This window comes from Colossoma macropomum, unplaced genomic scaffold (assembly GCF_904425465.1).
Source record: "Colossoma macropomum unplaced genomic scaffold, Colossoma_macropomum, whole genome shotgun sequence".
Classification (NCBI taxonomy): domain Eukaryota; kingdom Metazoa; phylum Chordata; class Actinopteri; order Characiformes; family Serrasalmidae; genus Colossoma; species Colossoma macropomum.
The window spans coordinates 34,556,064-34,580,628 of NW_023494787.1; the positions used below are offsets into that span (position 1 = coordinate 34,556,064).

The 24,565-nt window shown below is 37.7% G+C and overlaps 4 protein-coding genes across 5 annotated transcripts; 2 read left to right on the forward strand and 2 right to left on the reverse strand.

Moving 5' to 3' along the window:
* Window positions 1–2,173: 2,173 nt before the first annotated feature.
* On the reverse strand, window positions 2,174–5,248 carry psmb9a (proteasome 20S subunit beta 9a). Its single transcript, XM_036567073.1, has 6 exons — window positions 4,896–5,248; window positions 4,615–4,682; window positions 3,694–3,825; window positions 2,831–2,960; window positions 2,586–2,727; window positions 2,174–2,495 (listed from the first exon to the last, which is right to left on the reverse strand). The coding sequence occupies exons 1-6, from the start codon at window positions 4,950–4,952 to the stop codon at window positions 2,368–2,370; spliced, it is 657 nt and encodes a 218-aa protein (XP_036422966.1). The 5' UTR covers window positions 4,953–5,248; the 3' UTR covers window positions 2,174–2,367.
* Window positions 5,249–7,248: 2,000 nt separating this feature from the next.
* On the reverse strand, window positions 7,249–14,372 carry psmb12 (proteasome 20S subunit beta 12). Its single transcript, XM_036567075.1, has 6 exons — window positions 14,246–14,372; window positions 13,743–13,813; window positions 13,451–13,582; window positions 8,729–8,858; window positions 8,182–8,326; window positions 7,249–7,856 (listed from the first exon to the last, which is right to left on the reverse strand). The coding sequence occupies exons 1-6, from the start codon at window positions 14,288–14,290 to the stop codon at window positions 7,729–7,731; spliced, it is 651 nt and encodes a 216-aa protein (XP_036422968.1). The 5' UTR covers window positions 14,291–14,372; the 3' UTR covers window positions 7,249–7,728.
* Window positions 14,368–17,377, forward strand: psmb13a (proteasome 20S subunit beta 13a). Its single transcript, XM_036567074.1, has 8 exons — window positions 14,368–14,551; window positions 14,884–14,977; window positions 15,106–15,203; window positions 15,619–15,759; window positions 15,991–16,106; window positions 16,221–16,279; window positions 16,399–16,550; window positions 17,130–17,377. The coding sequence occupies exons 1-8, from the start codon at window positions 14,490–14,492 to the stop codon at window positions 17,239–17,241; spliced, it is 834 nt and encodes a 277-aa protein (XP_036422967.1). The 5' UTR covers window positions 14,368–14,489; the 3' UTR covers window positions 17,242–17,377.
* Window positions 17,378–17,866: 489 nt separating this feature from the next.
* psmb8a (proteasome 20S subunit beta 8A) lies at window positions 17,867–23,453 on the forward strand. Of its 2 annotated transcripts, none has more exons than XM_036567078.1 (7): window positions 17,867–17,958; window positions 18,289–18,438; window positions 18,953–19,094; window positions 19,264–19,375; window positions 21,286–21,415; window positions 22,504–22,708; window positions 23,265–23,453. In XM_036567078.1, the coding sequence occupies exons 2-7, from the start codon at window positions 18,292–18,294 to the stop codon at window positions 23,351–23,353; spliced, it is 825 nt and encodes a 274-aa protein (XP_036422971.1). In that variant the 5' UTR covers window positions 17,867–17,958; window positions 18,289–18,291; the 3' UTR covers window positions 23,354–23,453. The 2 variants fall into 2 exon arrangements, with proteins under 2 accessions (XP_036422971.1, XP_036422970.1); XM_036567077.1 differs by lacking the exon at window positions 17,867–17,958 and adding an exon at window positions 17,965–18,195.
* The last annotated feature ends 1,112 nt before the right edge of the window (window positions 23,454–24,565 follow it).

A 24,565-nucleotide genomic window follows, 5' to 3' on the forward strand; every position in this document is an offset into this window, starting at 1 on the left:
TAATGCTCCCTGTCAAGTTCCACCTTATTTTCTCATCCCTGCAATCACTAATTTATACCTCTCACTGCTGCGTTGCCTCAAGCCTTCAGATCACTATCAGTGTGCCAGTGTTTGAATTTTAAGCTCCAATTGCAGTTAAAAGATGTAACTGGGGACATTTCAAAGTGAGATTTCGCCCATAGAGTATGTCATTTTCTACCCATCCAAAGCTGTTTTCTGTCATCATGAGTTTTAGTACAAGGGTTGAAATGGTGAAAATGTCAAAGCAAACATCTAACGTTACTTCACTGAATCAAAAAAGATATGACCATATAGATTTTTGAGGCTGCTGTGGCGATATGTTTTTGGCTTCTATGATTAAGTTTAGGTTTTTAAGATTGCTGTATTGTCTTTCCTAATATTTGCATATCTGGGCTGTCTGATTTTTAGATTTTTAAGTTTGCTATGTGCTTTTCCTTGTCTTTGTCTGTCAGTTGTCTGGTTTTAACTTAGTTATGTTGTCTTCATTGGACAAACATGCATGTGGCAAGTGGACACATGCTTCATAGTCTTTAAATTAAGGGGTGTTGCGGTGTTTGTTGTGTTTATGTGAATCCAGTATTTTGGTTGATTGCCAGAATCAAGTGATATCATCTTGAAAGCATTGAAATAAGCAGGGTGATGGGTCTACAGCTGTCAGTGAAAACTGAAGAGTATAAAGTGAAATGCATGAAATCTGAAATATCAGATCCCAGCATGTGGGCAGTGTGAAATACTGACAGGACCTTATTTGGATTGCATTAGTTTGTAGCATATTCACTGCCATGATTATGTGACATTAAAAATAAAAGCTTTCTTCAGCTTTCATTTAAACATTAGCTTACCTGCTTGATTATACCATTATAGCAAATAAATAAGAGTACACAGGTACAAGAGAACACACTGGTTAACAATGTCTAAGGGAGTTTTTCCTTGGCACCAAAGCACTGAGTTTGGTTTGAAAAATGGTTTGAATGTACTGCTTGAAAAACTAATTCTACCAATTTACACAGACTTTTTATTCTCTTTATTTCAGACAGTTTAGTGACTGCGAGTTTACAAACTATTAATGGGAGATTTTATATTTATCTTTTAAAAAATAAATGATGTGTATGCTGATCTCGGTACTGGTTGCACTAGAGAACATCTCGTCTCATTCAACACTTAGGCTACATTTACACAGCAGATAAAAGTGGCCCAAATCCGATCTTTTTCCTCAAATGTGACACAGATGTGTCATCTGTGTGGCTGTGTGAACAGCAAAAAACGCATTGAATCTGACATTTTCAATTCCGATTTGAGACGCTTTCATATGTGGTACTGAAATCCGATACGTATCCGATCTGCGGAAATGCGACTCAGTCTGAACAGCCAGATTGGAATTCATGCGACTTTTACGTCAGTACAACTCGACATTCGTCATAATTTCGCGCTGCTGAGACTCATAAACATTTAGGCTGATGTTTCTGTGCTAAAAAATTATAAGAGACTCATCGCAGCCGCTTCATGTTCAAACACAAACGGCCGAACGCGGCCGGGGGGGACCGAGGCTGCAGGACCGAGGACACGAACCGAAGAAGCGGCCGAATAACGTGCCCTTTTTCGGCGAACTCGAACACAGTGTGGGTGATGAGCTCAGCTGTCAACCACTGGAACTTTATACTCGCTCATGTGATGCTGGCGAAGACAAAACTGAAAGCTCCGGGAGCGAATGGCGTTCGCTGGCCGTCATGACTCTTTATCTCTGGACTAGCCGCCCCGTGAAGCACTGTTCTTTTGCGCATGCGGGTCAGTTTAGGAGCTGATCTGTTCAGACTGATGTGGCATACAGGTCACATTTAAAAGATAATGTGAACAGCCAAACCAAAAAATCGGATTTGGTGAGAAAATCAGATTTGGGCCACTTTAATAAGAAGAAGGTAGTCAGGCTTGTAGAAATGGATCACTCTCATGAAGCAGGTTCACTGGTTGTTTGGTTAAATAAAATGACTTTGACGGTTTTAAAAAAAAATACTACAGAATTCACAGATGTAATGTACCTTCATGTTTACATTTTTTTAATTGTTTTTTTAAACAATGGCTCCATATGATATTTTAATAATCTGAAGAGATTTTACTCTGTAACAAATGTAGAACAAGGCAGCTAAACAACCAATAGGTTCAAACTGTTTTTATTATTTTTTTCAAACATTGAAAAAATATGCCACATCTTGTCAATGTTGGAAATGCTGAGAATCTGACAGTGGCTTTTGGGTTTAGCCAGTATGTATGTACTTTAGGTTTAGGATTAGGATTATGACATTTGGTAACAAAAATGTTATTTCTAGTGCAGATAAATGTCCTCTTTTTTCACTGGTCAAAAAATGTAGGTAGTTCATTTCCTGGAATACACTGCTCCTCAGCTCCCTCTTGGTCAATCGTAACAAGGTAAGCAACACCTCCACTAGAACCATCTCTGCCTATAGCCAAAGCTAGTGCTAGAAAGAAAGAGCAAAGTTTAATAAGTCATGTTCACTGTTTTTATCATTAATTTGTGCTCTAATCTAAGAACAGGTCAAAATTCATACCATTCACAACAAACTCCTGGCATTCTTTCTTTGTCATGCCTTTCCGGTATTCTGCATCTACAAACCCATAGATGTATGAACTTCCTGAGCCACCAACAGCAAAGGGCTGCACAGACAGTAAGCCATCCAGTGTCACATATACCTGTAACATATAAACACATTGTAACATTTTTAATAATTTACATTTACAAACATTTACATAATCAGTGTAGCACTACGATTTCCATAACTAGGCTATCACTAACCTGTCCGCCAGCTCTCCTGTCCCAGCCTGCAACAATGAGATGAGCAGAAAGTTCCTCTTTGTACTTGTAGGAGATGTTCTTCACTAATGTAGCAGCTGAGCGAACTAAGGGGTCTTCTCCCACCTCAATACTATCATGAACATACACATTTGCATTATTAGTATGAATAATAAAAATCAAAAGGCAGTGCAGTGTATGATAAATTCACATTAATAATTAACAGGAATTTCATTGTACACATAGGGGTTCAAATCCAGAATGAACTGTGTTTCTGTGTATGCACCATTTCTGGTGCCTCGTGCAAGTTCAGCGGCATTGATTGTGATATCTGAATCATAAGGGTACAACCAGTTCTTAATACTAATTTTACTAAGTTTACTTATATGGTAGATGGTAGACTTATACGTTGGCTTATCTTGTATAACTCACCGTACAATACCATTTAAGACCAAATTCTTGCTTTCTTGATAACTTCAATCAAAATGTAATTTTTTTTTCTGGCCATGATTTTTGGCTATGTCACTGTGCACCAGTAGGCAGTGAAAACTTATATTACCCTACAACATCATGCTTTAACCATCCAACCACCAACTACCCCAATTATCATTGAGAAAATCAGCTAGCTCAGATAACCTCCTTGATACTGTCTTTCACTTGGAAATATGCCACATTATGGAAGGAAAATTATTTATGCAATATGGCATAATTTACCAGAGGAAAAGCATGTTAAGATCCTCATAGGTGCTTATGTAAATGCTGTAGATGGATCCTATTTCTTAGATCATTAGTGCTGTCAAGCAGATCAGATCCATTAATGTAATCTAATTTCCTGTCTGCCTATTAAGTTTTTAAAGGATCAGTACCTGTGCACATCAAGTTGATAGTTGACTATCTCAGCAATGGTCTGAGCATCAGCAGCAGATCCAGACAGAGCACAGTAGATCTTATCATGGAGTGGTGAGAGCTTGTTCATGACCCGATTCACCACTGAAGCCCTATCAAAAAGAGAGTCACAAATGTGATGTTTCAGGAATAAGCTACAAAAAGAATGTGAAACATTCTTGGAAGAAAAAAATTTTGCATGAAAAACTTAAGACTTTGGGAAGCAAACACTATTTGTTCAGAAGTTTGCAATCACTTATTGTTTTAATAATTGCAGTAATTGTATTTCATTGGAACACTTCTACAGTGTAGATAAAATACTATAGGCTAGACACCAGGACATATTTAGATTTTTTTTTTAATATTTCAAGTTTGGGCATTAAATGGGTGTGTATTAAATGGTAAATAATACACAGTACTCATTTATAGTAATATCTTTTTAAGTTATCTGCCTGAGATTTGATTACTACACTTTGAAAACGTGGCATACTGGATGTTAATTTTATTATAACTTAATTTTCAGTGTTATATTGCCTTTTTCCAGTTCTTAAGGCATCATCTACAGCTCTGTTCACATCTTACATTTCTTCTTTTTTCACTGCTTCCTACTAATTAGTTGAAATTTGTGAAGTTGCAGAATAGTAGCTTAATAGAACCATTTTACATATTTATCTGTAACATTTTTATTTTATTGAAAACACTGATAACACATTTTTGGACACTGTGAATCAGAACAAATGATCACGGATTATATTTCACCTTTGTGCGCATTATCCATCCGCAAAGATGCCTTCTTAAATGTCTTTTTTTCCCTTTATCTTTTCTTTCAAATAAACGACTTGGGTTTTGAGACACAGCTAATGGAACCTCAGCTGTATTCAATGCTGGGATCAGTCTCTTACCCGGCAGACACGCGTGAGTCGGAGCCAAGAACGACTCCCCCTTCAAATCCTATCGCTATGATTGTAGTCTGAAAAGAAAAAAAAGGTAGCAGAATTAATGTTATCTCTTCTGCATCTTATCCATAACAGCAAGTCGAATATAAGTTGATTGAAAGTGACCATGTTTCCAGAAAACAGGTATACGCATCACTACATTAGCCCTTTACCAAAGTGCAGACTGTTTGTGTTAAGGACGTCTAATAGGTTTAATGCCGAATTAAACGAGTTTGGCACCCACTTACCCCGGTTTTGACCTCTTCGGATAGCCATTCGGGTTGTATGGACGATTCTCCCAACATTATGATGACCGATATGTCGTTGACAGTTCGAAAGCTGCTCGAGAATTAGCCTGTCTAATGTAGCAACAACACAACGCAGCACTACCTGCGCGTCTAACGCCGATCAGAATAGCTTGGAACTAGATATGAAGCGAAGCTGCAAACTTCAAACATATATAGCATCGAATATATCCCTTCAAGTTTAAAGCTAAAACAAATAAAAAGGCTTTAATACGTCTGGTCCGACGGCTAGGCCTAGCATTCACATTATTTCCCCTCTTCCCTCAAACTGAAAACGAAACTAACTCAAGCTGTTATGCAAGCCTCACGCAAGCGTAGTCGCAGGTGAGCCATACTCATTTACGACACAATATTAAATAAGCCCTGAAATTCCCTTCATTATTTATTTTGTATAGGCGTTTATTTTGTATGACTGTATGAAAATGCTTTAATATGGATATGCTAAAAATTTACACTGGAATCACAGTTCAAACGTTTGGGAATACTGTTTTCAATCAAATAAAAATGTTGCAGATAAATGTTTGAAAAGGGCAGCACGGTGGCGCAGTGGGTAGCGCTGTTGCCTCACAGCGAGAATGACCTGGGTTCAATTCCCGGCTGGGCGACCAGGGTCGTTTCTGTGTGGTGTTTGCATGTTCTCCCCGTGTTTGCGTGGCTTTCCTCCGGTTTCCTGTCCAAAAACACGCAGTTAAGCTAATTAGACACGCTAAATTGCCCCTAGGTGTGAATGTGTATGTCTGTCTGCCCTGGCGACCTGTCCAGGGTGTATCCTGCCTTCCGCCCAATGACAGCTGGGATAGGCTCCAGCACCCCACCGCGACCCAGAAGGATAAGCGGTTTAGATGATATATGTATATATGTATGTATAAATGTTTGAAATGATTCTATTAGGATGCTACTACTCTGCAACCTCACACATTTCAACTAATTAGTGGGAATCAGTGAAATAAGAAATGTTAGATGTGTATAGAATCATGAACAGAGCTGTTGATGATTCCAGCTGAAAAAAGCTGTATAACACTTAAAATTAAGTTATGATAAAATTTAAAATGTAGTGATCAAATCTCAGGCAGATACCTTACGAAGAAATTGCCATAAATAAATAAGTACTGTATGTTATTTACCACTTAATACAAATAAAACATCTAAATCCCAGTGTCTAGCTCACAGTATTTATACACCAATCAGGCATAACATTATGACCACCTCGTTTCTACGCTCATTGTCCATTTTATCAGCTCCACTTACTATATAGGTGCACTTTGTAGTTCTACAATTACAGACTGTAGTCCATCTGTTTCTCTGCATACTTTGTTAGCCCCCTTTTACCCTGTTCTTCAGTGATCAGGACCCCCATGGACCCTCACAGAGCAGGTACTATTTGGGTGGTGGATCATTCTCAGCACTGCAGTAACACTGACGTGGTGGTGGTGTGTTAGTGTGTGTTGTGCTGGTCTGAGTGGATCAGACACAGTAGTGCTGCTGGAGTTTTTAAACACCTCAGTGTCACTGCTGGACTGAGAATAGTTCACCAACCAAAAATATCCAGCCAACAGCATCCTGTGGGCAGTGTCCTGTGACCACTAATGAAGGACTAGAGGATGATCAACACAAACTGTGCAGCAGCAGATGAGCTATCGTCTCTGAGTTTATCTACAAGGTGGACTGACAAGGTAGGAGTGTCTAATAGAGTGGACAGTGAGTGGACACAGTGTTTAAAAACTCCAGCAGCACTGCTGTGTCTGATCCACTCATACCAGCACAACACACACTAACATACCACCACCACATCAGTGTCACTGCAGTGCTAAGAATGATCCACCACCCAAATAGTACCTGGTCTGTGAGAGTCCATGGGGTCCTGACAACTGAAGAACAGGGTAAAACAACGTATGCAGAAAAACAGATGGACTACAGTCTGTAATTGTAGAACTACAAAGTGCACCTATATAGTAAGTGGAGCTGATAAAATGGACAATGAGTGTAGAAACAAGGAGGTAGTCATAATGTTATGCCTGATCGGTGTATACACTCTACTAGTATTAAAAGTACTTTCTGGTGATCTTTCTATACTTATTGTCTACTAAATAAAGTGTACCTGAGCAAATCAGGTAATATGGGGCACTTTAAGAAATTCTTGTTTTTGGGGCCTGGGTCAGGTATGCTGTTATTTGAATGCATGCACATTTGCAAATATGAGAATGACATACTAAATTTAAGACCTTCAATTCAAGGAGCTCCTGTACAGTGTGGCTGGAGTGGGTTAGCTCAAATAAACACACAGATTTACCACTGATTTTGTAGCACAGAAAAATGTATATTTTTAATTGATTTACATGTGAACAGATTTTCAACAGGACTTCAACTGATCACACTATTGCAAATGTCACAGTTGACTGTTATGATTGTTATGTCGATGGTTATGTTTTAGAGCAGTGGTTCTCAGCCATGGGGCTAGAGTCATGAAGACTTTCTTAAGAAAAAACTTGCGACAGTTGTTAAGACAAGCATTAAGAAGTTCACAAGAATGTTCTTAAATGCAATTCTTGAAAAACCTTAAGTTCTCAAATATTCTCTTAAGACAGTCTTAATTATTTTCTTACGATTTTCTTTAAGAAAAGGATGGGCACAAGTAGCACAGGCTGTGATAAATTTAGATTTTACCTTGTCAACTCTTACAGCCTAAGACAAGTGTAAGGCTATCATAAGGTTAAGAAAACATGCTAGATAGTGGTACTCCAGGACCAGGACTAAGATCCACTGTTCTAGAGATATTCTACTCATCATGGAACTTAGGCAGTTTATCACCAGGAATAACCACATGTTCCACTCCATCCTCGGTAATCACCACCAAGTGGGCCACACCCCCGCTGACATTATCTCTGCCTATAGCCAGGGCCAATGCTGGGGAAGACAAAGAGATTAGTCAACCATTCAGTCTTATCCAGTCCATTTTCGCACAAATCATATGCATATCTTTATACCATAAGAGACAAAATTAGGGATGACACAGAAATGCTGCCATATTGTGCATGACCAGTTGCTATTATATGCCTTCTTTAAGGATAATTAATGAAATGGACCACTGGGGACTGATACGTCAGAAAACAAGACATTATTCTGTCTCTTCAGCTAACATCAAATGCTGCCACAAACGGCTGCATTCAAATAGTGGTGTGGTTCTTTCAGTTTTGTGTTTTGCAAAAGTTTTCATTAAATTTCACTGTACCATTTGTAGTGAACTGAAGGCACTCCTCACGGCTCATATCAGGTTTGTATTTAGCATCTGCATAGCCATATATGTAGGTGCTACCAGAACCACCAATAGTAAAAGGCTGACTAATAAGCATTCCTCCCATCGATACTGTGTATACCTAAGCAGACACACAATAGACAAGAAAAGAACATGAAAGCTTGCAGGTGATGCTGTTTATCACATCTTGGTAATGGTGCTAGATTTAACAGCATGTAAAAATCATTTTATATTCGCTACTCAAGACGTATTTCAAGTGACTTGTCATAATTATACCTACTAAATCAACCATGCTCTGTCTCCTGCAGAGAACTGACAAAAGTTATTACCACCTAAAGCATTTCCTGTGTAATCTGTGCACAGCTGGTCCTACAAAAGGCACTTCCATATATGATACAAAGTCAGTCTATAAGCACACTATATAGTAGATGCAAACTCCAAGTTAGAGTCTTCTGTAACTATATATTTAATGTTAGCCTTCTGCTCAGTTATTCTCTGTAAATAAGAAAAGTCAGTTTCATACCTGTGCCCCTTTCTTCCTGTCCCAACCTGCTGTGATGAAACCAGCCTGCAGATCCTCCCTATTGCTGTAGCAAAGCTCCTTTAACACGGATGCTGCGGCTTTCACCAAGGGGGGAGACTCCATCTGTATACTGGTGAAAGATGGCATTTAGATTGAAAGCCATTTTGATGGACATTTCATAGTACAGAGCAGCTTGAGCAAAGCAAAACTCTTCTCAGATGAAATAGGTTTCTGACTGTTTTTATACAATGTGTTTAGATTATATTGTGTAAAATGATCTAAACTGACACTCTACTATCATTTATAATCCTCACTTGGGTTGCTGCTTAGTTAATATACACTATACAACACTATAATTTGACTAAGAAAGCCACTTTAAGGATGTAAGTACATGATCTTAGGTGAGCCGATCATTAGTGGACAGCTCTAAGGACAGGTCTGAACAGGATCCAATGTGTCTTGGAGACGCAATATAATCTGATCATTCAAACCTCCTTTGAAGGTGATCAGGGCCACATATGACCACATAACATTTACAGTGTGAATTCTAACGTGTCCCAATGAGACAACAACGAAGGACAACCTAATCAACTGCGTCATCACAGCAGAGACAAAAAGAAGCTGCATAACTTCTTTCTTGGTCTAGTTTCTGGTTTGTTTATAAGATGCACTAGCAATCTATTCGGCCCTTCCTCCAGTCATAAAATCCAAATATAGCCGCAAGCAGCAATGAGCGGGTTCAAGAATGCAACAGCAGTATGGGCCCTTCTGCAGGTTTAGCCCATTAGGCCTAAAAAGGCCTCAAGCTTTTGGTTTAGCCCATTAGGCCTAAAAAGGCCTCAAGCTTTTTGTTTAGCCCATTAGGCCTAAAAGGCCTCAAGCTGTGGGTCTTTTTATAGGCAGAGTGAATAGAACTGAAAGGAAGTCAGTTCATCAAAAGGCCTTCAGTTGCCATAAACAACGATCAGAGGTCTTTAAACACATTATAAGTTTATATTCATATGTACTGATCTACACTGGTTTGTAGAACATCCAAAAGGTTGTCAACATACATGTCAAAACTACATGACTAATGGCAGCATTTCTCACATAGTAGCACTTGCAGAGTGGATTGGTTCTAAATTTAAGCCATTGATTTCATGTAGACCATAATGAGGCCCAATGCACTCATAAGAGGCCCTACTGGTGTGAGGAGCTCAGTGAAAGTGGGTCAGAATTAGTGAAAAGGCCACAGTATGGTATAATTCTTAATCAAGGACCATATCCAAAGACGTTCACCAAGTTTTGGTCAGAATGACCTTTTGACCTTTGTATAATAAGTCTTTGTGTAGTGAAATCTTTGAATGAATAAGCCAAAATAAAAGACAAGGAGTGCAATTTTTGACATAACATGTAATTAGAAAGTTGTTCATGTGAGTGAACTGAGTCACATGGCACCAATTGTTTATATGTCGACCTTGTAATAACATTGTAATAGCATTTTAATTGATTTTTAAGTGTTTTGGAGTGCTAAAGCGCCCCTTAAAGGCCAATCTGGACCAAAATTGGCAGACACCATTGAAGTCTAAATATGTAAATATCTAAATATCTAAATATCCTTAAAGTTTGGAGATGATCTGACCAATGACTGTTGAGTTATAGCAAATCAAGCTAGCAATGCCATGTTTGCAGTAATTAATTGATTGATCCTTAATACATTGAGTGGAAAAGTCAAAATGTTTTTGATAATTATTGAGGATCAGTGTCTTCTGAATCTTATGGTACTAACTTGATGAAAATTGGCAAAAAATCCAGAGACTAGTTCGCAAGAATAGGTTTTTCACATTATGCAAATTAGCTCAAAAACTAAGGGGGTGGGGCAAAAAGTGACTTGTTCAGCAAGTCCCAAGGAATCAGCAGAAAAAAGAATTTTGTCTCTATCTCACTCTGATAAAAAGTTACAGGCAAAAATATGAGTAAAGTTGAAAAAGATGAAAAGTTGAAACAGGACTAAAGTAAAGTATGAGCTCAGTGAAAGTGGGTCAGAAGTAGTGAAAAGGCCATAATATGGTGTGATTCTTGATCAGGGACCATATCCAAAGATGTTTACCAAGTTTTGGTCAGGTTGACCTTTTGACCTTTGTATAATAAGCCTTCGTATAATGTTTTCTTCGAATGAATAAGCCAAAATACCAGACAAACAGTACAATTTGTGACCGAACATGTACTTAGAAAGTTGTTCATGTGAGTGACTTGAGTCGTATGGCACCATTTGTTTATCTGTCGACCTTGTAACAACATTGTAATCGAATTTTAATTGATTTTTAAGTGTTTTTGAGTGATAAAGCGCCCCCTAAAGGCCAATCTGGACCAAAATTGGCATACACCATTACAGTCCAAATATGTAAAAGTCCTTAAAGTTATGCCATGGTCGCAGTAATTAATTGATTGATCCACACGACCCTGAGTAGAAAAGTCAACATGTTTTTGATAATTATTTACCTAGAGATGCCAAAGAATTTTTTCAGACCAAGTTCAAAAAGATTGGATCAAAATCCAGGGACTAGTTCGAAAAGTAGGCTTTTTAAACAGTTACCGATTACAAAAAAACTCTGCAGTTTTGTAGAAAATATGCATTTGCAAAATTGTTTGTAATAACGTACTACATATGATACACAAGGATTTTCAAGCAAACTTGTAATAAAATAGTAATAATATGTAATAATATGTTAATTTTTATGAATAGCGCCCCCCAGTGGTTAATTTTTTTCAAACTTGATTGCTTGTTAGAAAGTGGCTATATGTAGAGATCATTCAAGTTTCATGATGATTGGTCAACGTTAAGCCTGTCAAAAGCCTGCTAAATGCTGATTGGCCAATGGCGACCATATACTTCAATGAATCAAATTGTCCTTATTGATTCACTTATAGTCTGGCCAACAGATGGTATCTGCAAAGTTTCAGCCTGATCAGATGTACGAAGACTGAGAAAGAGCTATGTAGCATTAACTCCGCCCCCTAATGACATATGCGCACAAAAATCGAATGGCTACCTCAGACTCTTCTCAAAAATGTGTCTGTCAAGTTTGAAATTTTTTGGCTGAAGGGTTGTCGAGTTACAGAATTTTAAATTAATTCTGAATTATTTTGAATTTATCCAGAAGGGTTCATTTGCATATGACAGCCATGTTGTTTAGAAAAGTCTAAATGTTTTTGATAATTATTGAGGTTCAGGCTCTTCTGAATTTTTTGACACCAAAACCATGAGGATCGGGCAAAAATTGTAGGACTAGTTTGCAAAAGTAGGTTTCGCATATTATGCAAATTAGCTCAAAACTGGGCGGAGCTAAATGGTCCAAATGGCAAAGTTGTTTAGTTTGACCCAAGGAACTAGGAAAAAATTATGGCTTGTCTGGCAAAAATCTGGTTTAGACCCAAACGCGTTGACCTGCGCTATAGCGCCCCCTTGTGGCCAACTGGGCTGATTCCTTGCGCCTGAGTAGCGGGAGGGACTACTACCTATTGACCAAGTTTCAAGTCTCTAGGACTTACGGTTTGGGCTGTGCGTTCCGTTTCAGGGAAGAAAAAGAATATGAAGAAAAATCTTGACAATTACAATAGGGTTCAATGCATTGCATGCTTGAACCCTAATTACAGGTGGTCACTTGAGACGTATTCAAGACATGTCAAAGTAATAGTTGTAAATGGCAACATGTCTCATTGTCCACATGTGATCAGATCACTTGAAATGGATGTTAGTTCCAAGTATGAACAGGGCCTATGCAACTCTGACAGATAAAGGGCTCATTATTGGGGTGTGGTGGCAGGAGCTTCAGTCACAAAGACTGTTGAACTGGCTGGGGTTTAAACATGACCAGTGAAGTAAAATCTGCATTTAGGTCTACGGGAAAAACATCAGTAAATGGAGTTGTTTCCAGTGTTACTGCACATCAGTGCGAAGTTATTTTGACTGATTACCTTTATCCTGTGATAAAGCATTTCTATCCTGATGGCAGTGGTCTCTTCTAGGATACTAATGTCCCCATCCACAGGGCAAAAGGGGTCACCAAGTGGTTTGATGAGTATGAAAATGATGTAAATCATATGCTATGGCTTTCCCAGTCACCAGATCTCAACTCAACTGAACATTTTTGGGAGACACTGCCCTCCACCATGATCATCAGAAATACCAGTTGAAGGAAAATCTTTTTAGAAATGGTGTTCCATTCTTCCAGTACAGTTCCAGAGATTTGTAGAATCTATGCCAAGGCAAACAGATACTGCTCCACTTGTGAGCAATTTATGTTGGTTTTTCCTTTAATTTGTCATGTTACGTATTAATCTTTTATAAAGCTTGTCACTTTTGTCATATCAAAAGCTTATGACCTTATTCTAAAATTTCAGTATTTTATTTACTGTTAGGAAATGGACCATCAACACAGTTATTATAAGCCTGTTTCAACATACATTAGCCAAGTCAAATCACAATGTTTTAAACTATAAAAAAAGAGCCTACAGAATAGCTTAGTACAAGAGTGTTAAAATCAATACTTGAATGCTTTTAGAGTATTTTGAGTGCTTTACTTTTACTTGACTGCCTTTCCTGAATCTTTTCAATTTTATGTTCGTAATTACTTGGATTAACAGAATCTGATAGATGAACCTGATCCCAGATCAGCAGAGTGGCTCTGAGTTTTGGGAATACAATGCCTATTCTGAAGGTGCATGGATAAGCAGGTGTACCTGTGAAAAGATAGCTGGAACTTAGCCATTTTTGTTACAGCTTGCGCATCTGCCAATGAGCCAGCAATGCAACAGAATATCCTGTCATGAACCTGGATCAGCTTGTTAATGACTTTAGAGGACACATAAGACCTATGGATTCAGGAACACAACACAGAGTGAAAATTAAGTATTTGTGTGTATGTGCCAGTGTGTAGTAAAACTGGACTCAACTGAGCACTGAATGAATTATGACTTTCTTGTGCATAATTAATGATCAGAATGTAAACATTTGTCTTTGGATTTTACTCACCCACCAACTGAGGCCCTGGAGTCAGAACCAATGATAACCCCTCCATTGAATTTTACTGCAAGGATGGTTGTCTGTCAAAAAAAAAGAAGAGAATATTCAATCAACAGTTACCAATCATGAATGTCCTAGTGATCAAAGCATCACTACACCACTGCAGTGTTTAATTAATAGTTTATTACTCTTCTGTATCTGCAATCATGGTGGACAGTCTCCAGGTTATCTAAACTCCAACAATGGCAGAAGATGAAAGTGAAAGTAACTCTGAACACGATTAATTATTCATCATTTATCGATACTTTAACATATCGCTTTAAAGTTATCACTTAAATATTATAGGGTGAGTAAAGTAACAAATTAATAATTATGGTGGACAATATAAGGTTAATCGGATAAACTGCACTGACGACGACCGTCTTCATTAGCCTAGCCTTATCCAAAAAACTATGTACAGTGCTCACAGACCCTGTGCTGTTAGTGCTATGAGACAAGGTGGTTGTACTTACGCCTGTGCTGACACCTTTATATTGGTGGTTCGGGTGCATTTCCATTGTTTGAAGGGGATGATAACTGAACGATCGAGCTTCGACTTGGGTCGTGTCACTTCATTCAGAAGGAACTTTTTCTGGTTGTGCCAGTCTGCTGCACGATGGCGACACCACTGGACACGGAAACGCACTTACATCAAGTCAACCCCACCAGCCATCAGGCGAAGTGGCAGACGTCAAGCAAAACGAGTTTTCTGTGGACATGGCGTTCTCGCATGTTTTTGAATCACCTATACCTGGTTTTAATTTCGAGAATTCGACAAGGTAAGCTAAGATCTGTTGACCTGAACAATCGGCGTGGCATGTTTTCGCTCATGAAATGCGCAATCAAGGCTTTAGTGCACAAAGATCTACACTCTCACCAAAAGCGAAAGTATGATTTTTGCCACTTAGTGATTCGATAAAAAGCGTGTTCTTTAGTAAAAACCTACGTTTTAAATTAATCTAATGGTAAATAGAATGGCGCTGAACGTGACATGTTGAAAACTGGTGGAACTTCATCTTTCATTTTCGTGGAAGCATCAGGAAATATGCCATGTCTTGCCGTGCCACGTCTTACAGCCACTAGTAAATTTCTTCCTCTTTTTGTCATTCAGAAATATTTTATTGGAGAATGCGCTGGGTGAAGGGAAAACTAAAGCGCCTAAACCTTTGAAGACTGGTACCACGATCGCAGGAGTGGTGTGTAAGGTATAAAATGGATGAAAAATCCAAATGCAGAGTAGTTTAACTCTTGATATTAATTGTGCGTTACTTTCAAAACAATAGTCTTTTTGTACGTCTCTGTTTCTCTATCTGTCTGTGTGTTTATGATGTAGGATGGCGTGGTCCTGGGCGCAGACACAAGGGCTACCTCCAGTGAAGTAGTAGCAGACAAAATGTGTGCCAAAATTCACTACATTGCTCCAAATATATAGTAAGTACTTTACCTGAATGGCACCCCCATTTCAAAAATTTTCAAAAAGTTATTCATGACTTCTATGTTACAAAAAAAGTGGTGGATCATGAAATGCTGTTATTGTTGTTAACTTTTCAACAGGTAATGACTCTTGAAGATTCTTGAAGTACACCCTTTTTGTGGTTCTTTGCACGATTAAACTGTTCTTCTGTATGATGGAAAAAATAATTTTATATGGTTCTTTATGGTTCTTTTTTTAAAAAAAAGTTTCTATGTAGAACCAAAAAGTTCTGCTATCGTTATGTCATAAAACCTTATTCTTTTATAGAGAAGCAAAAATGTAAGATATTTACCTTTGTGTGGCAGCAAAAGTGTCTCATATATATATAGACTAATCTGTGTATGCGTATTTTATTTTTTTGATGTGTTTTAGTTGTTGTGGAGCAGGAACCGCAGCAGACACTGAGAAAACTACAGAACTGCTCTCCTCCAACCTCACCATTTTCTCCATGAATAGTGGCAGAAACCCCAGAGTCGTCATGGCAGCTAACATCCTACAGAATATGCTCTTCAGGTGAGTTTTGATGTGTTTTTGTTGTTGGTAACCCTAAAATGAAAAAATTTGTGTCTGGATATTTTAAGTCTGTATAAAAATTGTTTTTAATACACTACAGCCATGTTAGTCACTCCAAGTGCTGAAGGGCTTTAGCACTGTGTATTTTCAACAGTACTCCCTAAATGCAAGATTAAGTTTTTTCATTGCCATTTTGTTGTTCATACTATTGATCATGCTATCATATTTCAGGTATCATGGTGGGATTGGAGCAAATCTAATTCTGGGAGGGGTGGACTGCACTGGGAGTCACCTCTACACAGTGGGACCCTATGGGAACATGGACGAGGTTCCATATCTTGCTATGGGTAAGCATGTGACATCCAGTAAGCACAAATGTATTTATATTTAATGATAATTTAGTTTTTAAACTGTCATATATTGTATATATAATTCATTGGTGATTCATTGGTTTTGTTTAGGATCTGGTGATTTAGCTGCTATGGGTGTACTGGAGGATAGGTTCAAACCCAGAATGGAGGTACTAAGTTGTTCTGCATCTTTTTTTTAACTCATATAATCTGTACACACATAACATTCTGAAACATTTCTAAACTGGTTTAAAGATAAATCTACTCTCACACTCATCCTGTCCTATAGCAAGGGGAGGCCAAGACATTGGTGTGTGATGCCATCCATGCAGGTATCATGAGTGACCTGGGTTCAGGGAACAACATAGACATATGTGTCATCACCAGCAATGGGGTGGATTACATAAGACCCTATCAGGAATCTGAATACAAGGACAACAGGTGACAAGACCAAATTAACAGCGTTACCAGCAAAAATTATTAACAGAAGTAGAAACAATTTACAAATAAACAGCAAATTACAGCATATATAACATAGCAGCACAGTTACACATGCTAGCACAATTCACCAGAATCAAAGAAACCTAGAGTCTAAGACAATGTCTTTCCTTTTCTGCTTCTCACATGTAAATATGAGGCCTTGATCGTATAAGCTGAGAGCCTGTGTACATTTAAAACCAATGTAAATGTTTATTAATGTCATTTTAAGCTTCATTTAAGCTTCTGGAAATATATATATATATATATATATATATATATATATATATATATATATATATATATATATATATATAATTGATATAATATTAATATAATAGATTAATATATAATTGAATGTTTTCCCAGTTTTTGAGAAAAACAGTGTCTTTTAAAGCTGAGTTGTGTTATTCCTTGATTGTTGTAGGCCTCCTACAATCTTGTTTAGGTGTCATCAAAAATTAGGAAAAACCTGTGTCCCTGTGGGTAATATGCTCTCTCTTTTTTTCTCTCTCTCTCTATCTTTCTCTTTCTCTCTATCAGGCAAGAAAAGTATAAATATAAGCCAGGTACAACTCCTGTTTTGTTTGAGAAGGTGGTTCGCTTGGAGCTGGAGCTAGTGCACGAGACAATCCATACAATGGGAACATCCTGAGCAAAAGAAAAACAGACCAGCAGCATTGTTGTAGAAATGAATACATGAAATGAGTACTGTCCTAAAACAAGAGAATGGTCATTTGTTCACTGATAGTTGTGCATATGATGACATTGTAATAAATGACATGATGGCCTTTGTGTATCTTTTGTTTCTTTTCATGGTTAAAAGCAAAATACAACCAAACATGTTTTGACAGAGACAAGCAAAGTAATGGTAGTACCATGATAAATGAAATTAATAATGAATTGTTGAAATGTAAGGTTTAAAACTGCATCAAAAGGGGTCACACATTTTAATCTAGTGTCACATAAAATCAATTGGACTTAAGCTCTTTTCCATTTACTGTAAGTTTGTGAAATGTTTTGAGGAAACATGCTGGGAAAGGAAGTTCTGAAAAACTGAAAGCCAGCATACACTAATCTACCACTCTTCTTTCCTCTTTGTCATTTTGTGGATCATTAAATAAACATTTGCAGTTTCAAGCAAAATACATTGAACGTGATAAAGCTGGACTTGTTCATTTGTATTTAATCAAATTATATTAATCTATGAATTATCTAACAGGAAAAAATACTAAACTATACCATTTAATAGAAGCACTTAGCCCCACAGCTGCTACAGTGCAACCTGTAGGCAAGAAGTCTTCCTGTGAACTAATGATGCAAACAGGCGAGCGCTCCCATTGGACAGTCATGCTGGAAACTTGACGGGTAGGTGAGTATTTTTTGTTTTCTGTAAAATCTTTTATTCCTATTATTATTTTAATATAAAATGATGAATGCACGTAAAATGAAGTGTGCCTAATTTTTACAATTTTATGAAAAAGCGCGTAGAGTATTGTAACAGGAGGGTAAGACGTGACCATAATCGAAACTAAATAAACCAGCATCTCTCAATCTTTCGGTTTCGAAAGTGGAGTGTTGTCGTCCTTTGACAGATCATATTTCACCGGTAAAAACGACCTCGATTTCTTTTTACAGAGTTTTTTTTATTTTATTTTATTTGCTTTTACAATAGCCTAATACGATTTCTTGTTTTAAGCAGATCATGGCTCTTTTAGAGGTAAGCGGTTTTTCGTCCATTTCCGGATTCGGAAAACAGTTTGGCTCAAAGCAAACACAGCTCGTGGTCCGACCGAATCACTACAATTTTGGGGCGAAATCTCAAGAATTTGCTGTTCCAGTTGGAGTTGACGTAAGTAATGAGTATTACAAATTGATAGAGGTGCCAGTTTTTGAATAATGTTCTGAACCACGTGACATAATATTTACCCTACAGTGTCTTCGTTTACCTTTTATTGAGTTTTATTGTGCTCTTATTTGCTTTGATGGCCAACTCGTCGGTGGTCAAACATACGCCCAAAATCTCCAAAATGTCCAGCATCCTCGTTTAGGTTTAGACTGATAGCCTACTGTTCGTCTACCTGTTGGCTTTACACCTGTGGCTTATGACGTAGAATAGCTTACAGTTTTACACTGTCTTACATTTGAAATGTGAAAAAATAAGTACTTCTTTGAATTCTAAGTTGAATAGAAAGGTAGCTGACAAGGATTAAATGAAGAGAACGACACCAGAAAGCACTAGACTCAAACGTAAAAGCATTTGAAACTCGGCCTATTGCCTCCAAAATATTCTCCCTACCCTCAAGGGATTAAAGTGTACGTAATGTATTGCAAAGGTAAAGGAACTCTTCTTAATCTTTTTTCAGCCCTCAACCTTTCTGAAATCATGCAGCTGTGAGGATGGCATATCAATCGACATGAACCATGGCACCACTACATTGGCTTTCAAGTTCCGCCACGGCGTCATTGTGGCAGTTGACTCTAGGGCCTCAGCTGGTAGCTACATTGGTAGGTATACTCACATTATTACACAGAGATAAAATACATTTGCATATGTCCAAAGCCTTACACAGAATTCTACAACTGAGTCAACAAGTCATGTGTGATTGTCAATTGCATATCATTTCGAACTCTGTCATTTTCATACCAATCTTACTGTTTCTGCTTTGGTGGACAGCATCAAAGGAGGCAAATAAAGTGATTGAGATCAACCCTTACCTGCTGGGCACCATGTCCGGCAGTGCAGCAGACTGTCAGTACTGGGAAAGACTTCTGGCTAAAGAGTGCAGGTTTGTCTGAACATGAATCTAACGTGTGTGTTTTGGAGATAGAAGGGGTGCACACATATAATGTTACAGTTAAGTATGCCTGTTTGTGCGTGTATGGGTGTGGGGGGGGTGTTTTTGCTGTGTCAGGAAATTTATCCAGTGGAGTCTGGGTTAATGCTATACTTTTATCAAAGATCCTTTTTGATGCCATAGAAGTATCGAAAAGGATAAGTGATTCATTTGTGATCAGTGCTTGAAGGAATGGTTCAGCACAACACTGTAGAACAACGCCTGCAGAAATCAGCTATGCAGTGAAGTTTTGTTAATTTTTATGGTCCACACACAGTAGGTCATATCATGCTCTTAACCACACAAGTCTGCATGACCTTACTGAAGACCTGAATGTAGGCTGAAAGAAGATTTGGGCATGTATTTATGGAAAACATTTGTGTGCCTATTGACTCCTAGTGTTTGTTAGCAGCATTAGTCTATAGAAGCAAAATTTGCACACCAAACATGTCTTGGCTAATCAACTACACCTGGGATAAGTGTAAAATTAGATTTTTTGCCAAACCATTCCTTTAACCAGTGTGACCATCTTTAGATTGATATTCTTTCAGCCAAATTGAGCTGTACTGCTGTGTGTTTTAGTGCCAAGAAACTTTTGCCATGACTGAAAGCCAGTGCCAGAGTGGATAATTGAGAGAGTCAGAAGAATTCCAGTAGAGTTTTTGGCCAATTCTGAGAGCTATTGTGTAAACTAATGCACAGAAGCACTCATATGCTCAGACAAACTATAAATGTTAAAATGTTATAATGATATAAAATATCATCCAGTTTGGTACCGAATGACCCAAGAGGCATTGCTCTACATAGTTGATTACATTTGCTTTGAGCCTTCAGTTTGTAATTATGCGTCAGTTGTTGAATTTGATGCTCCAGTTGCAGTTAAAGATGTAACTGGGGACGTTTAGAAGTCTGTCCCTTAAAGTATGTTGTTTTCTACCCATGCAAAGCCGAAAACAATTGTAAAAAAAATCTCATCATAATTGGTTTTCTGCAAATTTGGTACTTACAGTGCATTTTTATTACAAACAATAGGATAGGCTTTGGAAAATTTCAAAGCAAATGTCTAATGGTACAGGTAAGACATAAATGAACCATAAACGTGTTTCATGCCTGCCATAGCAATATGCTTTTACCTTCGATAATTAGGTTTAGGTTTTAAAGTTTGCTATGTTGTTTTTCCTCGTCGTTGTGCATCTCAACTGTCTGATTTTAACTTAGTTTTATTATCTTCTCTGCGCAGAAGTTGTGCCTGTGGTGAGCGAACACATGATTTCTAGTGAACACGCAGTACTGTTGGTTGTGTTTATGTGAAGCCGCTTTCTGGTTGATTTAATACTGTTTTGTATCACCATAGAAGAGTTGGAATATGTATGGTGATGACTGCACTTCAGTTAGGAATAGCCTATAACCTCATATAATGACATTGCTGGTGTGTGTGTAGAGTTTGGGGCTGGTCTGCATTATGTAACTCCCAGTCTGAAAACAAGTCCAACTGCCTGCTGAAAGCATTACGTCAAATGTGTGCCCAAGATTTACTTCAGAATGGACAATCAGGAGCATCTGTTGGATGCTTTGATTGCCTAAGAAATTTACCATCACAATAACTGTTAGTTGAAAGTGGTCTGTTTTCATTTGTAACACAAATCTTATATTCTGTTTATTGTAGGAAATAGCCTGCACAGAGAGACCTAAAACCACTTACATCTACTGTTTTACTGTTGGATTATGTGGCACCTAAAAGGAACATGCCTGTGCACATCTTCCAGGTCTTTTTAATATGAAATGGACATGTTTTACAGTAAATGGTCATTGTGTGTGTGTGTGTGTGTTTGTGTTTGTGTGTGTGTGTTTTGTGTCTTCAGGCTTTACAAGCTGCGGAACAAGCAACGGATCTCAGTGTCTGCAGCTTCCAAGCTGCTGTCCAACATGATGCTAGGTTACAGAGGCATGGGCCTCTCCATGGGTAGCATGATCTGTGGCTGGGACAAGAAGGTATATATGTTCTTTGTATGCCAAGTGTGTGTGAGAATTATTTTTCAATTGATGGGTAACATTTACATTATCAGTCACTATTTTCTAATCATGTATTCTCAGATTTATGTAATTGATTAAACCTTCAAGAGGTTCTTTACACTCACACATCTCTTATTCTAACACGGTTCTTCAGGGAAACAGAAGTGGTACCTCTATGGCATAACTCAAATAAACCTTTGTAGTACTTTACTTTCAGGAATGTACTGCAAGAAAACATTAAGTTAAACAGTAGTTCACGGGATTACAACAGTAGCCTAACTTAAGTATAAGAACAACAAATAGCTAGCTGGAATTACCATTCCTCCATTTAGAATACTCCAGTTTTTCACATTTGCACTGTACATGCTGTGTTGTTTTTTTGGTTTTTTTTTGAAAGGGTTGAACTAAATATAAAAAAGGTTGCCCTTTTGTATTTTAAATTCTTGGCTATGGCTTTCTTTTTGCAGGGTAGTTTGGTGTTTATCTGAGCAAGGTCTGACCCCAATTCCAAAAAACTTGGGACGCTGTGTAAAATGTAAATAAATGTAAATAAAAACTGAATGCAATGATTTGCAAATCTCATAGACCCATATTTTATTCACAATAAACCATAGAACACATATCAGATGTTGAAAGTGAGGCATTTTACCATTTCATGAAAAAACAGTTAACCAATTTATAACTTGATGGCAGCAATACATCTCAAAAAAGTTGGGACGGGGCAACAAAAGGCTGGAAAAGTGGTACTTTTCTTTATTAGTGGTACTAATAAAAACAGCGAGAGGAGCAGTTTGCAACTAACTCACATGACTGGGTATAAAAAGAGCATTTTAGCCCTCTATTGCATGAATTACTTAAACCTGATACAAATATTTTTTATGTGTTTTTGATATTTAAAATTGCTTATATTGCTTATATAATGGAAATACTTGAAAAAAAATGCTTCCAGTAGGTTCCAGTTCCAGTACTGGTATCAGAAAATTTTGTCTGCTAGTAACTAGTACCAAAGTGTGGACATTCATATGTGGACATTTGTGTTCATGTGCATATCTGGCTTTGCCACCCAGGGTCCAGGTCTGTATTACGTTGATGATGAAGGCACACGTCTCTCAGGTCAAATGTTTTCTACGGGCTGTGGGAACAGCTATGCGTACGGGGTAGTGGACAGTGGCTATCGTGAAGATATGACAGTGGAAGAAGCATATGAGTTGGGTCGCCGTGGTATTGCTCATGCCACACACAGAGATGCCTACTCTGGTGGAGTTGTCAATTGTAAGTGATATTCATTCATAACATACTAAGATTGTCTATGCATTGGTGACTGGATTCTCTTAGTGAGCATGTGAGTAAATGAACCTTTAGAAGTAAAGAGTTATCACTGTGACTTCGCTATATAATCTAAATATAATTTTGGAATTACATAGTTATGCAGTACATTCAATTTACTGTCACAATTTAGGTTCAAGTCTACACTTTTTTTATTAATTTTGATGTCAAGCAGTTACAAAAAAGTGGTAAATGCAAAAAAAAAATTTTCTACAAAACAATACTGTACGCACAACAATAGCTTTTATCTCCACTTTTGCTTTTGAACACAAATGTAGACTTTCTCCATTTGGTTTAGTGAGTTACAAGGAAGAAATGATCAATATTAAATTACAGCATGCTTTTGTTTTTGCCAGTAATAACTGTGACTTCTAAAGGTTAACATGCACAACTTGTAGTAGAATAGGCCTGCTGTGCAATTAAAATGCACCTCTGGGCCCATACTTGTAGATGCACATTTGTTAATGTTAATTTGCCTGTGTTTGTTCTTTTTTCTTCCTAGTGTATCACATGAGAGAAGATGGCTGGATCAAGGTGTGCAAGGAGGATGTGTCTGAGCTAATTCACCGCTACAGGAAGGGAATGTTCTGATCCTGGACCAGTGTGTATACTGACACAGAAACACCAATACTGCTCTGTGACTTCACCTGATATGATTTAGAATAAAGATGCTTTTCAAATGAAATGCTAACATTTTAAAGTTGTATTTCTTTGTAAGCTATAGAAAACCAGGTCCTGAAGTATCGAATGCATGTTAATTCAGGACTGCATTGTGAACAAGAGCCCACCTATATCTCACGTAGGCATGCCCCTAACCCCTAGGACACCGAGATCCGGACCTCAGCAGATTTTAACTTTTTTTTTCTCCATTCGTCAATCAAGTCAAAATTTGTTTACATAGCATTTTTTTACAAAAAGAGGAAGAAACCCTGAAAAGAACCAAGACTCAGAAGGGGAACACTCCTTTGGTCAACATCAGATAGCATAACAATAAAACAAGAAGAGCAATATGAATAGAGATTAAGATTTTACATTTAATATACAATATTGAATGTAGAGAAAAAGGAAAAAGAAACCAGCCTGCCATTGCACGAAAGTAGATTAACCAATGATAACTGATGACTAATATTAGAGGCCTATCAGAGTAACAATAAGAAATTTCGATGAGAAAAGTTTTAGGGCCTTTGCGCTTCTCTTTGTACATGTTACCTCTGGGTAATGTCCTTAGGAAACATAAATTTTCATAGCTATGCTGATGACATGCAGTTATACACTTTGATTCCTTCTGATGATGAAGACTTCGTTGACAGGCTTACCAGCTGTGTGTCAGATATTTCTCAGTGAAAGGAGAAACAAAAAGCTTGTTAATGTATTTGAAAACAGAATTGATTACTGTAATGCTTTTCATACTGGGCTCCCTAAGAAAGCAATACATCCTCTACAACTCATAAAAAATGCAGCAGCACAGATCCTGCACTGGCTACCTGTATCTCTCAGAATAGATTTTAAAGTTCTGCTCCTACTCCTTAAATGACTTAGCACCCACTTACATCACAGAATATCTGTCTGTATCTCAGCATCTTAGACATGCAGATACAGGCCTTCTGCAAATACCTTCAGAAAATACAGAAAATATGGAGAGGCATGTTTCAGTTATCATGCTTCTAAATTGTGGAACTCAATTCCACTGTCGTTTAGACAGTCAAGTTCAGGTCACATATTTAAGAAACATTTGAAAATGTATCTCTAACATAGCATTGAATTAAAATTCTATGTCTCTTTGGCATTTCTTTTAGACTTGAT